This window comes from Bos grunniens, chromosome 7 (assembly GCF_055505025.1).
Source record: "Bos grunniens cultivar Pamir isolate PY7600 chromosome 7, Bosgru_T2T1.0, whole genome shotgun sequence".
In the NCBI taxonomy this organism is placed as follows: Eukaryota; Metazoa; Chordata; class Mammalia; order Artiodactyla; family Bovidae; genus Bos; species Bos grunniens.
Window position 1 is genome coordinate 83,526,243 of NC_141171.1, and position 16,550 is coordinate 83,542,792.

General features: G+C 37.7%; 1 protein-coding gene across 4 annotated transcripts in view; it reads left to right on the top strand.

The window, feature by feature from the left end:
• The window catches only part of VCAN (versican), a 120,295-nt gene extending 113,958 nt beyond the window's left edge, over nt 1–6,337 (top strand). For all 4 annotated transcript variants that reach the window (XM_086412877.1, XM_086412879.1, XM_086412878.1 and 1 more), the window contains 2 exons: nt 4,506–4,688; nt 4,835–6,337. In XM_086412877.1, the coding sequence (XP_086269003.1) occupies nt 4,506–4,688; nt 4,835–4,962 (311 nt within the window). In that variant the 3' untranslated portion in view covers nt 4,963–6,337. The remainder of the gene's footprint in view (nt 1–4,505; nt 4,689–4,834) is intronic.
• The last annotated feature ends 10,213 nt before the right edge of the window (nt 6,338–16,550 follow it).

The window sequence follows — 16,550 nt, forward strand, 5'->3', positions numbered from 1 at the left end:
AAAGACTTAAACACCAGTGAGAAATTCTGTTAAAACACAGAGAACAGTAATTTACACAAAGCTGAGTCGAAACTCAGTATCTGTGATTATTTCACTCTGCTATTCTCTTCTCTGAAACAGAATTTATTCTGAATATCCTTTCTGTGTGAGCAGCTTTCCTGACTATGTATGTTACTTTAGCACTTAAGCCTGTGAAAACAGCAAAGCAAGTTATTTGCTGTTTTCCCTGCTGTTTCCTGTTGTTCCCTAGTGTGAGAAGTCCTTAGTGAACTGTCTGTCTTTATCCAAATGTCATGTTTGCCTTCTTAGATCTCCAAATGCCCCCAGAGTCATACTTTTCGGTTTATGACGCAAACGTTCTTTTATCTCCAGTGTTGTTTCTTCCTATACTGGGGTATGTTACAGCAGCACTACTGACACTCTGGGCCCGACAGCCCTTGGTTGCGGGGGCTGTTCTGTGCCTTGCAGAGCGTTTGGCATCATCTCTGCCCTCTATGGCCTCCAAGGTGGCTCAGTGGTAAAGAATTCACCTGCCAGCGCAGGAGATGCAAGAGGCATGGGTTCGCTTCCTGGGTCAGGTATACCCCCTGGAGGAGGAAATGGCAACCCACTCCAGTTATTCTTGCCTGGAAAATCCCACGGACAGAGGAGCCTGGTGGACTGTAGCTCATGGGATCGCAAAGAGTCTGATACAACTAAGCAACTGAACACGCAACACTTCCCTCTATGCACTGAATGCCAGAGGCATTCTCCCCCACTCTCCATCCTCCTCTGCTTTGTGACAGCCATCCACGTCTCTAGCCATTGCCAACTATCCCTGGGGAAGCGGGAAGAGGAAGAAAACTGCCCCCGGTTGAAAACCACTGGCCTAGATCTAAAAAGGATTCACAAAAGCAGCATCATGGTATACATTTCCCAATGGGGAAAGATTTACAAAACATTAGGTCTACCTCGTTAAACGAGGAAGAAACCAAAACAAAACAATTCATATATTTTATCTCCCTACTGTCTGATTTTTATTTATGTAAACTTAATTCTTTGTTAATCTTTACCCTGAGGAATTTTATGAATTTTATAAATGTCTATATACACTCATTTCTCTTTACAGATAATTTATACGTCTTTACAGACCTAGGTAGTTTTAATTAATTACAAAGAAGAATTACATTATTTACAAAAGACATTAAAAAAAACAAACCTTAGTACGTGCCATTCATGCATCTTTGGAGCGTTCTGCAGGTTTTTTCCAATCCCATCCATTTATCTCCAAATCCAACCACAGATAATGACTTAATTCCCTTACTTTTCTCTTAAAAATGGTCACTTATGCTTGTATCTGTAAGCAAATTGTTTGGTTCTGCACATTTTTGAACTTTAAGTTTGTATTTTGTGCCTTGCTGTTTTTGTTCAGCATTATGTTTGTCAGATTAATCCACGTCATTGATGCATGTAGCTGTATTTCTTCATTGTTGCTGCTGTGTAGTATTACATTGTATGACTATATAACATTTTATTTATCAGTTCTACAAGTGGACATTTGGGTTATAGTCAGTGTTTTTGCAATTATAAACAATGTCACTATGCATATTCTTGAACTTGTTTGTGGTAGATCTCTGCAAGTTTCCATAGAGTGTTTCTCCAGGAATGAACTGCTGAGTCATAGGATATATATACCATCAAATTTACTAGAAAATGCCAAATTATTTTCCAAAGTGGTTGTACCAATTTGCACTCCCACCAGCAATGTGTGAGGGGTCCTGTTACTCCACATCTTCTCCAACATTTGATCTTATCGGACTTTGAAATTTTTGCCAGTCTGGTGGGTATAAAATGTTATCTCTTCTGATTTAACTTGCATTGTCTTGGATGATTCTTCTTGGAAATCTTTTCATATATGCATAGCTCTTCTTTTGTAAGCTATCTGCTCATTTCTATTGCTTATTTTGAAAGATTGATTGCTTCTCTTATATATATTGATCTGCAGGAGTTTGTGTTTTTTTTGTATTTTGTTTTTGTTTTTAATGTCCTAGTTTCTAATCCCCTGATAATTGTATGTTGCAAATATCTACTCCTAGTTTGTAGCTTTTCTTTACCCTACGGCATTTTTTGATAAATAGAGTTGTTTATTTTGTCGAGTTTTCTTTTATGCTTTAAGCCTTTTTGTGTCTTAAGAAATTCTTACCTACCCTAACATTGGAAAGATATCCTATGTTGTTTGCTAAATGCTTTATAGTTTTATCTTTTACATTTATGTATGTGTACCATCTAGAATTGATCTCCCATGGACTCTCTGAGGTAGGGAACCAAAATTTTTTCCATATGAATACCCAATTGTCCAAATGAAAAAAAACTGCCTTTTCGCTACTGCTCTGCCATGTTGCTCTGTCAAATATCAAGCATGTATATGTGGGTCTGTTTCTAGTCTATTTGCCTTTCCTTGCCAATACCACACTCCTTGAATTATTTTAACTTCAGAATAAGTCTTCGTTTATAGTTTTGGAAGAAATCTATACATTGCTTTCCTCTCAAATTTAAAGACAACTTTTAATTTGCCAGAATCAAGTATGAGTTATCTAACTGATATCATTGCTATCTCATTCTGATACTTACTGGTGTCTGGGCCCCAGTGTAGACTTTCCATATTACAATAAAAGAAGTGTAGATATGCAGATGGGGGTTATCATTGAACTATATATAGTGTAGACTATTAATTGAAAATAACGTATTATTATAGAATTCTCAGTTTACCTTCTAGGAATTTGTGAAAAGGAACTATATGCATAAATACTTCTAATTTCTTAGTTTTAGATAGCAGGATTTTATAAACTATTTTTAGGTTATGGCTATCTGAGACACAATTTCTTATGTGAATGAAAAAAATATGCCTGGATTGTGTTTTATTAAAGACAATTTTTGCTATAGGGTCAATACTTTCTAACTTGTTTTGTTAGGCAGAAGTAAATTAAAGAGCTAAATATTTAAGTTAAACCTGCATTTGTCACTGCAAAAGAATCTGGTTGTAAACAGCCTTCTGGATATGTAAATAAATTTAACATTCGCAACCATTTAATAGTCTTCCCAGGTAGCGCTAGCGGTAAAGAACCCGACTGCCAGTGCAGGAGACATAAGAGACACACGGGTTCAATCCCTGAGTCAGGAAGATCCCCTGGAGGAGGGCATGGCGATCCACACTAGTATTCTTGCCTGGTTATTTTAGGATGTTGACATCTAAACCTCTTGGTTCCGAGGTTTCTGGTAATCATTCTCCCATTGAAGATTTGCATTATTTCATGAGAGACTATGGCATACCCTTGTAGGCCTTGTGATGGCATTCTTAAAGTAAACTATGGGTAGGAAATGTCATTCAGGGAAATTATATTGAAGTTAAGTTATATTTTTATTAGAACTATATAGCAAAACACAATCACTTAGAGTTAAATTAGTATATTTTTAAAGCAAGTACGCTGATATGAGTAAAATTACAAATTAATACAAATGTTGTTGAATCAATTTTCCTACCTTCTTGAATTTCAAAATTACAAAGTTTTTTTAACTGTTATTTCCTTTTTACTATTTCTATCATCACTAAGTTTGTTGCTATTCAGAGTTTTTTATTGTAGGTTAAAAATGATGGTTATATATTCTAAGATTTACCTTTACTTACCTTTCTTAAGAGTTGAAATTTATATATATAAGGTAATTACAAAACTGAGGCATGAATACTATGTCCTGACTTGCTCTCTGTCTCCATAGAGAAGACAGAAAGAACAAATAAACATAATTGAACCTAGATGTATTTTATTTACACTGAAAAGTCCATATTTTAGAGCTATGTTGTTATTATACATTGTAAATTTTTTCAGAGAAATGGAAATAATAATTGTTAGAAATCTATTATTATTTGAAGTGAAAAGTGAAAGTGAAAGTCACTCAGTCGTGTCCTACTCTTTGCGACCCTATGGACTATACAGTCCATGGAATTCTCCAGGTTGGAATACTGGGGTAGGTAGCCTTTCCCTTCTCCAGGGGGATTTCCCAACCCAGGGATCGAACCCAGGTCCCGCATTGTGGTCATCTTCTTTACCAGCTGAGCTGCAAGGGTAGCTTGTTTGAAGTGAAGGCGAGGGGTAAATAAAACCATTGGGCTAGAGACAAAACCAATAGGCCACATAGTAACATGAGACAGATGCCTTTTAATTTGGAATTTTTTCAGAAAAGTAGCTCTTCCAAACGGACAAATGAATGTATAACCACATGCCTTATGGTTCCTTTAAAAAAACACACACACACACACACAATTCAAGATGACAGAATCTGAGATTCAAACCAGGCCCAAAGCCTCAATGTTTCATTTTGTCTTGAAATTTGTCAATTTCTTAGTCTAAATGATTACTGAAGGTACTTGATTGGGTAAAATAAAGAAGGAAAGAAAAAAAAAGAAGAGTGTCTTATACTAACAGAAATATTTAGATTATTTGGAAATAACCCAATTTACTTTTCTTTAGTTGCTTGCGGCCAGCCCCCTGTTGTAGAAAATGCCAAGACCTTTGGAAAGATGAAACCTCGTTATGAAATCAACTCCTTGATTAGATATCACTGCAAAGATGGTTTCATTCAACGCCACCTTCCAACTATCCGTTGCCTAGGAAATGGAAGATGGGCTATGCCTAAAATTACCTGCCTGAACCGTAAGTGGTCCTTTAGAAAGAATGGACAACCATGCTATAACAAGTACTAGACACCCTCATTTTACGGCTACGGTATTGGTAGTTTAGGGTATGGAGCAAGTAATATTATTGTGTTTTCTTTTCTTTCTTTCTTTCCTTCCATGTAGCATCTGCATACCAAAGGACTTATTCTAAGAAATATTTTAAAAATTCCTCATCAGCAAAGGACAATTCAATAAATACATCAAAACATGATCACCGTTGGAGCCGAAGGTGGCAAGAATCAAGGCGCTGATCCCTAAAATGGCATACACATGTTTTCATCATTTCAGCCAAAGTCCTAACTTCCTGTGCCTTTCCTATCACCTAGAGAAGTATTATCAGTTGGTTTGGATTTTTGGAACACCGTCCAGTCCAGTCATTTTGGGTTGCCGTGCTCCCAAAACATTTTAAATCAAAGTATTGGCATTCAAAAAGAAAGCAAACAAAAGAAAGGAAAATGAGAGCAGAATGGAACCATTTCCAGCCTAATTTCTTTAGTTTTCTATTTGCCTCCAGTGCAGACCATTTTATAATGTATACCAGCCTACTGTACTATTTAAAAAGCTCCATTTCAGCACCAATGGCAATGTAAATAAGATGATTTAATGTTGATTTTAATCCTGTATATAAAATAAAAAGTCACTGAGTTCAAGCATATTTAATGATGATTACGGAGCCTTAGAGGTCTTTAATCATTGGTTCGGCTGCTTTTTGTAGTTTGTTTAGGCTGGAAATGGTTTTCCCTGCTCTTTGTCAGCAAGACTGAAGACAGCTTTTGCTGGACAATTAACAAACACAAAATTTTGTAGGTCACTGTCCCATCTCCACCACAGGTACAGTTGGCTTCCATGTGATGCTGAAGCCTGGCTAATGGGATCCCAACGAAACTAGAGACTGCAACATGGAACTCTTTATTTTATATAATTTTTTTTTTGCTGCGTTCCTTTTTTTTTCACTTACAAGAAAGGCCTGAATGGAGGACTTTTCTATGACCAGGAGCATTTTCTAGGGGTCAAAGTGCTAATTATTAACTCAACTGGGTCTCCTTTTTAATGGCTTTCTTAACACTAACTTGCAAGATTACAGATCAACACATTTCAAATGGATATAGACCTGGGGTTCTGGAGGGAGGGGGTTTGTTAAAACAACACACATTCAAAGAAAGAAATTTTGTATATATAACCATTTTAATCTTTTATAAAGTTTTGAATGTTCATGTATGAATGCTGCAGCTGTGAAGCATACATAAATAAATGAAGTAAGCCATACTGATTTAATTTATTGGATGTTATTTTCCCTCAAACCTGAACATTGACGTAGTTGGTAGTTATTTTTCGGTTTTAGCCTTTATATTTCCCTCACAGTTTGGAATCGTATAATCTAGGTACTCTGTCCCTGATTAAATAATGTGATGGATAGAATGCATTAAGTGTTTTATTATAAAGAAGAGTGGAAAAGTGTCTAGCTTTCAGCAAATGGTGTTTGCCCATTCTAAGCAAGGAGCACATATATAGAAATAGTATGGGCATTGCTTCTTATTAGGTGGAGTGTATGTGTTGAAATTTCTCCCTATCTCTTCCCACTCCATTTTCTCCCCTTAATTTGAATAAAATGACTGCTAAAGATGACTTTGAATTATTATCTGCTTAATTTAATGTTTAAAGAAACCCTGTGATGGAAAGAAAGCATTTAGGTGTCTTTTCCTAATTTTAGTTTAGAATGATCTTGAGAGCTCAAGATAAAAAATAAAATGCGAATAGAAAAAGAGCAGACCCAACAGGGATTCTTTTTCTCAGAACCTCTTTTGACTAGAAGGAGCTACAGTAGCCACAGTCATACACCCTGTCTTTAGGCAAGTTTCCTCGGTTGCTGTGTTAAATGTGACCAACCTTTGGGTGTTCTAGAGCACAGAAGAACTCTGTGTCTACCTATGAGGTTTTTATTTTTCCTCTTTCATTACAATGCACATAATACGTTCCTGTATTTATATTATAACATGTATAGTGTAAAATGTGAATGATTGTTTTTTTTTTGTGAATGAAAATCTAAAATCTTTGTAACTTTTTTATACCTGCTTTTGTTTCACCAAAGAAACCTAAAATCCTTCTTTTACTATACTGTGACTGGTCTGGTTATTTACATTTTTTTATATTTACATGTATTTATTTACATATTTATAACTTTAAATCCTAATGTGTACCAACATTTTTACATTCTAGATCTATCATGGAGTATAAGCTGCTGGCTTGAATGAAATGATTTTATGGCTAGCAGAGAGATGATTATAAATGTCCCTGCAAAAATTGGAGATAGTAATTCTGATAATGTTTACAACCGCATTCTTAGGCATTGATCTCAAAAATGAAAGAAACATGCAGTAGGAAAAGTGATAGGTCACACTTACACAATTCTTCCTATTAACCAGGCCAAGTGTTTAATGTGCCTCATCTCCCAGCAAGCCTAACAGAGAGGCTGTTACCGTCTCATTGATGAGGGAACAGCTTAGAGAATTTAAGTCATTTGTGCCCCGTTGCATAGTTTGTTTGTAGAGGATGCAGGTCATCTCTACAACCTGCATGATACTCTGAATAAAAATATAAAATAATATATTCTCAGTTGTTAAAGATTCAGGAGGTTAATTTACTGGCTAGAAGATCATATCTAACAAAATGATCAGAAGATGTCACAAACACCAAGTTCCTATCCATCCAGATATTCATTCATCCCTTTATTTTCATTCATTCACTATTACTAAGTACTTACTGTGTATTAGGCACTGGACTAGGCCCTGGAGATTCTACAGTGAGCAAGCTACACAGGTTCCTGCCAATGTAAGGTTTTTTTATACTGAATGCATCCCATGTGAGTTATTTTACAGTCAGTTCTATTCAATATATTTATTAATGCTGTGAAAGAACAAATCCATTGTATATACTCCAGTTGTATAGAAGATATCATAAAAGACAAAGGTGAGTGGAAAGTTATTTTGAGGTTTCTTTCTTGGAATGTCAAAAATATATGGGAAGGCATGATTAGATGCAGCAGAGATACTTTTCCTTGTTGAGCTTGTCCTTTTAATGTGCTGTCATATCTATACAGACCTTTAAAGAGAAATTACTCCAGGGAGTATGTAAGTATGTGGCACAGTGGCCCACCTATATGTGCCAATGCAGGGGACTCAAAAGACGTGAATTTGATCCCTGGGTTGGGAAGATCCCTTGGAGTAGGAAATGGCAACCCACTCCAGTATTCTTGCCTGGAGAATTTCATGGACAGAGGAGCCTGGCAGGCTATAGTCCATGGGGTCACAAGAGTCAGACACCACTGGGTGACTGAGCACAAGCACACATACACCCTTATTAGACGTTTATAAATCCATCAAATAAATTTTTATTGATCTAGGTACAAATAATAGAGGCTATGAGATGTTCCATTACCTATAATACTGGGACAAAGTGAGAAGTTTAAGGAGACTCAGCACTACTCAATATCAGCCAGAGGTGGTTTTCTATTCATTTCTAAAAGCTGGGTTGCATATCAGGGGAAGAATGTGCCCCTACCATAAGGAGCTATATAAGAAGAGGTGGTCTTCTGGGGTAGCTGAAATAGAAGAGATATGAGAGATTGTATAGGGAGGAATGTTGTTCAGTTGCTAAGTCCTTTCTGCTCTGCAACCCCCTGGACTGTAGCCAGTCAGGCTCCTCTGTCCCTGGAGTTTTCCGGGCAAGAATACTTGAGTGGGTTGCCATTTCTTTCCCCAGAGGATCTTCCTGACTCAGGGATCAAACTCGTGTCTCCTGCATTGGCAGGTGGATGCTTTACCACTGTACCACCAGGGAAGCCCCATAGAGAGGAATACATCATTTTGATGTGATAGCAACTTTGCTGATCTTAAGTGAATTTTCAGTTACAGAGCAGAAAGTAAGAACTGGATTAGCCTTGAGCTAATTGTCCAGAAGGCATGTATCATGCAAACTTAAGTTTTCGAGTTTGGAAATGGACAGAAAAGAATATAATAGGTTGCCCAAAAGTGCAGAGTTGCTTTCATGAATGGGCTATACATGAGTGTCTCCCAAGCAAAGAAATCTCCAAGAGGAAATATATCTTAGATAAAAGCAAAAGATGTTACTATCAAGTGGTTAAAGACTCGGTGATAGCTTCAACATGTTTTATTGTGTTTCTTTTAATGTTTCCTAGTATTAAAATGCAGTGAAAGGATTTCTGAAGAAAAAGGCCCCGCAGTGATGGTTTTGTACAACTTGTACATCTTTTTTTTTTTTTAATTGTGCTGCAGTTCCCATCTGCTAAACACACCAGAATTTATCCAAATGATTCTTTTCTAAAACAAGTCTACAGAAAGTTGATAAAGGTCTTTGAATGAGTCATTCAAGAGTGTGTAATCTTTTCCCATTATTACTCATTTCTGTGTGTTTGGATCCCAGCTGGACTAGAAAGAGCAAATGCCAAACAAGAACAAGAATGGTTTTTGTTGAGATGTTTACAGAATAAGCAAAGCTTGGATTTTAATTGGAATTTAATTCACAGTCCTGTCTGAATCCATCAAATGATCCCTGTTGAAGATTAAAAGTTGATTGCCTTAAGGCAGTAAGTTGTAAATGATTTTGATAGTATTTACTTTAAAATAAAACTTTAAACTGTGTCCCCATCACATCTGACATTGTCAACCAAAATGTTTTTCATCACAGAGTAAAACAGTTGTAAAGGACTTTATTTTTGGTGTATTATAAATATTGCCATTCTAAAATAAACATGTAACATCACTCTTAAATATATTCAGCAGGACTCTAAATACCATACTAGTTTGATTCCCATTCTCATCCATCTAAAAAACAACTGAAGGAAAATAATCTTTTAACAGTCAGATATTTTATGTTTTTCTTATTTTTGGACTTGGTTTTTTAATTTCACTTCCCACATGTAATTGTATCTAAATATTATATATTTATGTGCTTGAAAATCTTCTATTGATTAAGCTATCAACACATATACATCAAAATTTGTACTTTGAAGTGAAAAATTAATTTTAGGAACATAAAGGTGTAAAGTTAAAAATCTGGATTGAGTTATCATTGTAATTTACAGATATAAAATTGGTTAAAGCAATATAATGTTCTTACAAACTTTGAAAAGTCATTACACAAATTGTAACATTTTATTAAAAATACAGCTCAATGAGATGATTAGGACTGTTTATCGCAATTCACATTTCCATGAAACTAGAATGTGTCATGGCTTAGCATCAATTCTATTCCTATTTTATTCTTATAGATTTAAAAGTGGAAAAAAAACTTACGTAAATGGAAATGATAGTTTTATTAAGCAAAGCTACTCAAATTTTTTAAGCTTCTTTTTAAATTATACGCCAAACATCACATAGTGGTCTATCAAAAATTATTTTCAATTATTTGTCAGTTGACATCTCAATGAAATCCTTCTTAAAATTTATTGGTGTCACTAGAGTCATTCATTTGGATTTGTCCTTTTGTTTGTTTATAATTTTTACATCCCAGGTCAGTGCATCCTAAGACTCAGGACAGATGAAGAGTGTGTTTGATGTGGTGGGTTTTTTGTTTGTTTGTTTTTAATAAATGGTTTTGGTTTATTCTAAAGCTTTAGATTTTCAAAGCTTGTTCTCTGAAACAACAACATTAACATCACCTAAAAATTTGTAAGAAATGCAAATCCTCAGACCCTGCCCTAATGAAATAGAAATTTTAGGACTGAGAAGAGCAACCTGGGCTTTCACAAGCACTCAGGGTGATTCTGATGAATTCTAAAGTTTAGGAGAACTGGTTTTAAAAAGAAGCAAAAGTAAAACCAATGGTCTCCACCACAGACACCTTCTTCAGTTCAGTTCAGTCGCTCAGTCGTGTCCAACACTTTGCGACCCCATGAACTGCAGCACACCAGGCCTCCCTGTCCATCACCAACTCCTGGAGTTTACCCAAACCCCTTCTCCTCCTCAATATGGGAAAGATTGCCCTCAATCTTTCCCAGCATCAAGGTCTTTTCAAATGAGTCAGCTCTTCGCATCAGGTGGCCAAAGTACTGGAGTTTCAGCTTCAACATCAGTCCTTCCAATGAACACCCAGGACTGATCTCCTTTAGGACGGACTGGTTGGATCTCCCTGCAGTCCAAGGGACTCCCAAGAGTCTTCTCCAACACCACAGTTCAAAAGCATCAGTTCTTCGGTGCTCAGCTTTCTTTATAGTCCAACGCTCACATCCATACATGACCACTGGAAAAACCATAGTCTTGACTAAACGGACCTTTGTTGGCAAAGTAATGTCTCTGCTTTTGAATATGCTGTCTAGGTTGCTCATAACTTTCCTTCCAAGGAGTAAGCGTCTTTTAATTTCATGGCTGCAGTCACCATCTGCAGTGATTTTGGAGCCCAGAAAAATAAAGTCAGCCACTGTTTCCACTGTTTCCCCATCTATTTGCCATGAGGTGATGGGACCGGGTGCCATGATCTTCGTTTTCTGAATATTGAGCTTTAAGCCAACTTTTTCACTCTCCTCTTTCACTTTCATCAAGAGGCTTTTTAGTTTCTCTTCACTTTCTGCCATAAGGGTGGTGTCATCTGCATATCTGAGGTAATTGGTACTTCTCCCTGCAGTGTTGATTCCAGCTTGTGCTTCTTCCAGCCCAGCGTTTCTCATGATGTACTCTGCATAGACGTTAAATAAGCAGGGCGACAATATACAGCCTTGACGTACTCCTTTTCCTATTTGGAACCAGTCTGTTGTTCCATGTCCAGTTCTAACTGTTGCTTCCTGACCTGCATACAGGTTTCTCAAGAGGCAGGTCAGGTGGTCTGGTATTCCCATCTCTTTCAGAATTTTCCACAGTTTATTGTGATCTACACAGTCAAAGGCACCTTCTTTGGCTGATGAATTTTATAGGAAAGAGGCCAGGTAAAAGTTGAAGTGTTGGGAGCTTCTCTGGTAGTCCAGTAGTTAAGAATTTGCCTTCTATTGCAGGAGATGTGGTTTTGATCCCTGGTGGGGGAATTAGGATCCCACATGCTAAGCCTGCAACTAAGCCTGAGTGCCACAACTAGAGAGCTCATGCATGCATATGTTCATGTTAAATTATGTCTGACTCTTTGCAACTCCTATGGACTATAGCCCATCAAGCTCCTCTGTCCATGGGATTCTCCAGGCAAGAATACTGGAGTGGGTTGCTGTTTTCTTCTCCAGGGGATCTTCCCCACCCAGGGATTGAATAATCTACATCTCTTGTGTCTCCTGCATTGGCTGCTGCTAAGTTGCTTCAGTCATGTCCGACTCTGTGCAACCCCATAGATGGTAGCCGACCAGGCTCCCCCGTTCCTGGGATTCTCCAGGCAAGAACACTGGAGTGGGTTGCCATTTCCTTCTCCAATGCATGAAAGTGAGAAGTGAAAGTAAAGTTGCTCAGTAGTGTCCGACTGTTAGCGACCCCATGGACTGCAGCCCACTAGGCTCCTCCATCCATGGGATTTTCCAGGCAAGAGTACTGGAGTGGGGTGCCATTGTCTTCTCCACTCCTGCATTGGCAGGCAGATTCTTTACCTGGGAAGCCCAATGTGCTGCAACAAAAGACCTTGTGTGCTGCAATTAAGACCTGATGCAGCCCCAAATAAATATATTTTTTTTAAGTTGAAGTTCTGGAAATTGTTTCCTTTTATGTGCCCATGTATCTTCCACCCCCCTCACCCTGGAAAGTCTTGGGATACTCCCAGGATAAACAACCCTGATTTGGGGACCACTGCTTTAAGATACACTGTACTTAAAGTACTTTTAGATTTTCAGACTTTCATTATATTACCTATCTACTTACAAACATGTTTGTTGATTACTTTCCAAATTTTGAATGGGCCTCTGGTTATACCAAAATAAATACATAAATAAATAAAGAATCACTTTCTCTACAGAGAAAATTGGATAAAGAGGTATGGTTAAAAAAGAATTGGTTCTTAAAAACAGACCTGAGACAAAGCCTTAAATGAAAGAACTAAGACAAATATAACAACTGAGAAATAGAAACAAACAAGAAGTAACTTCCAAGCAATAGCTAGTCAGGAAAAACTTCAAATTCAGTGGGGAGCCCTAAAAGAGGTATAGATGGGAGAATCCTTCAGAGTGAATTGATCTATAAATAAGTCCAGTTCTTAAATCAGATGACCCTCTCCAATGCCCATTAGCCAGATCAAGTCATCATTCATGCAGTAACGTATATTGAGACTTACCATGTGCCAAGCACAATGCTAGATATTGAGGATACCATTAAAAACAAGCTAGGCCAAATCCCTGTTCTCCCTGAGATTTACTGTCTGGTGGGAAAGATTATCAATGGAACTAAAGCAGGAAGAGCTCTGAATTTTAAAATGTTGCTAAAGCCTCCATTCTTGAACAACTGTGTGCTCTGTTCTCCATCTTCACCTGATTCCAGATATAACCATGTACCTTAACTCATTCCTACATTATAACTTCCATATCTCTTTCTTGTGTGGGAAAGGTATATATTCAGCTGGTTGGATTTCAGCAGTACATTGTTTTATATGTCCCAAATTGAACTATTATTGACCCCGCCCACTAATTGGGTACACTTCTTATTTTTTAAAACTAGGAGCCTAAGAGTCCTAACTCTCGACTCCTAATTTCTGTCCATGTTCAATCAAGCACCAAATTCTATTAATTCTACCTCCAAAAGTTTCCTGTATTATCATCATCTCTCTATCCCAACTGTCACAATATCTCATATAGTATTACTGTCTCCAGGTACATCATTTTCAAAATGATCTTTTAAACTACTATGGAGTATTTTTTCCAGTGTGCAAGTCAGAGCTTGGCATTCTACAACTCAAAATTCTCCAGAAGTTATTGTTTACAAAATAAACCTAATTTTACATGCATAGAAAAATGTTTTGGGCAGGAACAGCTGTTTTAGGTATTATGTGCTTAAGAATAGAGGAATTGATTTAGAAGTCTTAAGCAAATCAACATAATGAATTTTAATTAATTTGTTTTAGCCAATTAAAGTTTTAGGTTTTTTCTTCTAATTAAATCAGTTTGGTTTCCTGTTCAGTTTCTGATGATTCGTCATGTTCCCCTCGTAGCAACTGGATACAGGGTGAAATGGAAGACCGAAAATATTCTCTGATTTAGTAGGACATAGGCTTGCCCTCCAGGTACACTCTCCACCCTTCTCCTCCTACTTTAGCCCTGAGAGATGCAGTCCCATCCCCACGTAGCCCTCTCTGCCTCTGAGTCCCTGCTGCTCTCTCAACTTGACCCTTCAGGACTGAGGTAGGAAGAGCTCACAATTCTGGCCCAGGGGTATTGCAGTATTAATTGTGATTTCCTTAAGCTGCACACCTGTATTTTCAATAGTTCTCTGGTTAAACTCTCAACTTACCCTGTTTGATTGTGTCATCTGTTTCCTGCTGGATTCCTATGTGTTTTTAGATGCAGTTCAGGGAAATTTGGGGACTTTCCCAGTGGCCCTGCAGTAAAGAGCTGCCTGCAGTGCAGGAGCCGAAGGAGACACAGGTTTGATCTCTGGGTCGGGAAGACCCCCAGGAGGAAGGCATGGCAAACCACTCCAATATTCTTGCCTGGAGAATCCCATGGACAGAAGAGCCTGGTGGGCTATAGTCCATAGGGTCACAAAGAGTCAGATATGACTGAAGTGACTTAGCATGCACACAGGCACCCAGTCCCTATCAATCACTGGATGGGCACGCCACATTACAGTCTGCAAGCAGCTACACTGGATCTCTTGGTTTCTTCCACAGCATCTTATTGTGAGCTTTTGTGAGGTTGTATCTTTACTTCTTCCTTATAGCCACTAGACACTGAACGTGATTGTTGCAACTGCTAGCCATTTTTCTGCTTCAGTTATGAATAAACATAGCCACACTGCACATTGCTTGGTCCTAAGGCTGTGTTCTCTGGCTTGAATTTCCAAAATTAAAAATGATACTCCTCAGCTTGGAGTCACAATCAAGTTCAGTATTCAATGCTTGTCTTAAAATAAGGAGCAAAGAAAAGAGTAGATGTCAAGTTATACATGTACATAACTTTCTCTGAGACTAAACATCAATATTGTTGAAGCTTTATGACCACACAAGGGGAACTGGGAAGAGACAGGAGCAGAGACTGCTATTTTGAGGCTGCCAACCCATTTTGTTTCTCTGGATAGAGGTCTGCTTCTATTTTTCAGAGAAGAGGTGTTTTTTTTTTTCCCCTCCTTTTGTTTTTGGAGGAGCCATTCCAGGCTGTAAGTTATACAAGTTTAAGACTGAGCTTCTATTTTGGAATGAATTGGTAAAAGGAGGAACTGAGTTGCTCGGCGTTAAAAAGTAGATGTTATCTTCTCATACAAAATGTTGTAATTTTAGAATAAATTTTTACTTTAAGAAATATTCTGTTTGTTCTCTCCAGGGTATTAATTCTAAGGAATGGAAAATTATTGGCAGAAGGGCCTTCCTATGTTGAGAAGGGAAGCTGGTTTCAGGAACCCGATAGCAGAGGTGCTGAAATTAAGAGAAACACCTTAAGTCTCTACCTGTGGAGGGGCCTGTAAACTCTGGAAATAGTTGATAAACTACACAGTTTTAAGACTTGCTTAGCTGTGTTAGAATTCTTTACATTTCTTCACATCCTCAGCATAGTTTTGTTAAGTTAGGGCTTAACCAAGATTTTCAGATTTAAGGGATTGGGCTGTGCCCTCCTATGGGAAGAGTGGCGAGGCAAAGAGATCAGCAGCAGCCTTTGAGAGCCAGGTACAGATGGCCCAGTGGGGTGGGGAGTCATGCGCCTGGTACCACAAGACTGGCTGGGGTCGGAGTGACATGCCAGCTGGATTTATGGGACAGGGCAGCATGCCAGAAATGTTCAGAAGGAGTCTAATAAAATTTTTAAATTTTTTGTCAAGTAACAAGTAGTCTTGGGAATATTGTTTGAGCACTAAAGGGAAGTGCAATTTCTTAAAACTAAATGTGGGAATCTGCTTACATAGGTTTTCTCATAAGTAATATCACTGTGTAATACATGGCAATACTTAGACTTTACCATGTAGGCTTTACCATGTATAGACTTTATAGTATTGGTATAGACTTTACCAATACTTTACAATGTACTGTCTTCTACCTTAAGATGTGGGGTGAATTAACAGATTCTTTTATTTTGCACAGGATATGTAGGGCAGAGTGAGTAATTTGGGAATTTAAAAACAAAGACACAGGCAAGAAAAAAGTAACCCAGTAAAATGAATAGAAGAAAATTGGCTAAGTAATTCAGGACGAATGAGAGTAATACAACAATACCATGCTTTTTTGATAAGGATTTAGGAAAGGAAGAAGACTTGCTGAGACTTTAGAGGCTGTACTAATCTTCAGTTCAATTGCTCAGTCGCGTCCAACTCTGCGACCTCATGGACTGCTATTAATCTAGGTAGAGACAAAACGTGTCGTTAAACAGCAGGCATTGAGATTTGGTGATGCTGTGATTATGATAGAGAATAAAAGAAAAATATTAATTATAACATTTCCCATATAGTATTAGGGAAAACAGAAATACTATAACACATTCATGCTAAAAAGAGAAGACAGTTCACCTGGAAAACAAAGAATATTCGAAGCTCACTAACAGTGGGCAGATATCAATCGCTTGGGCGTTTCTGATTGTATAAGAATGGAAAACATGTAAAATGATTTTTAATAAACGGAGGGCTTAAACACACAAAAATAATGATCCTGTACATCCATGAAGAAAGAGGCTTGGGATGGAGACTAGACCAGAGGAGGAGAGATGCTGAAGTTACCAAGCATG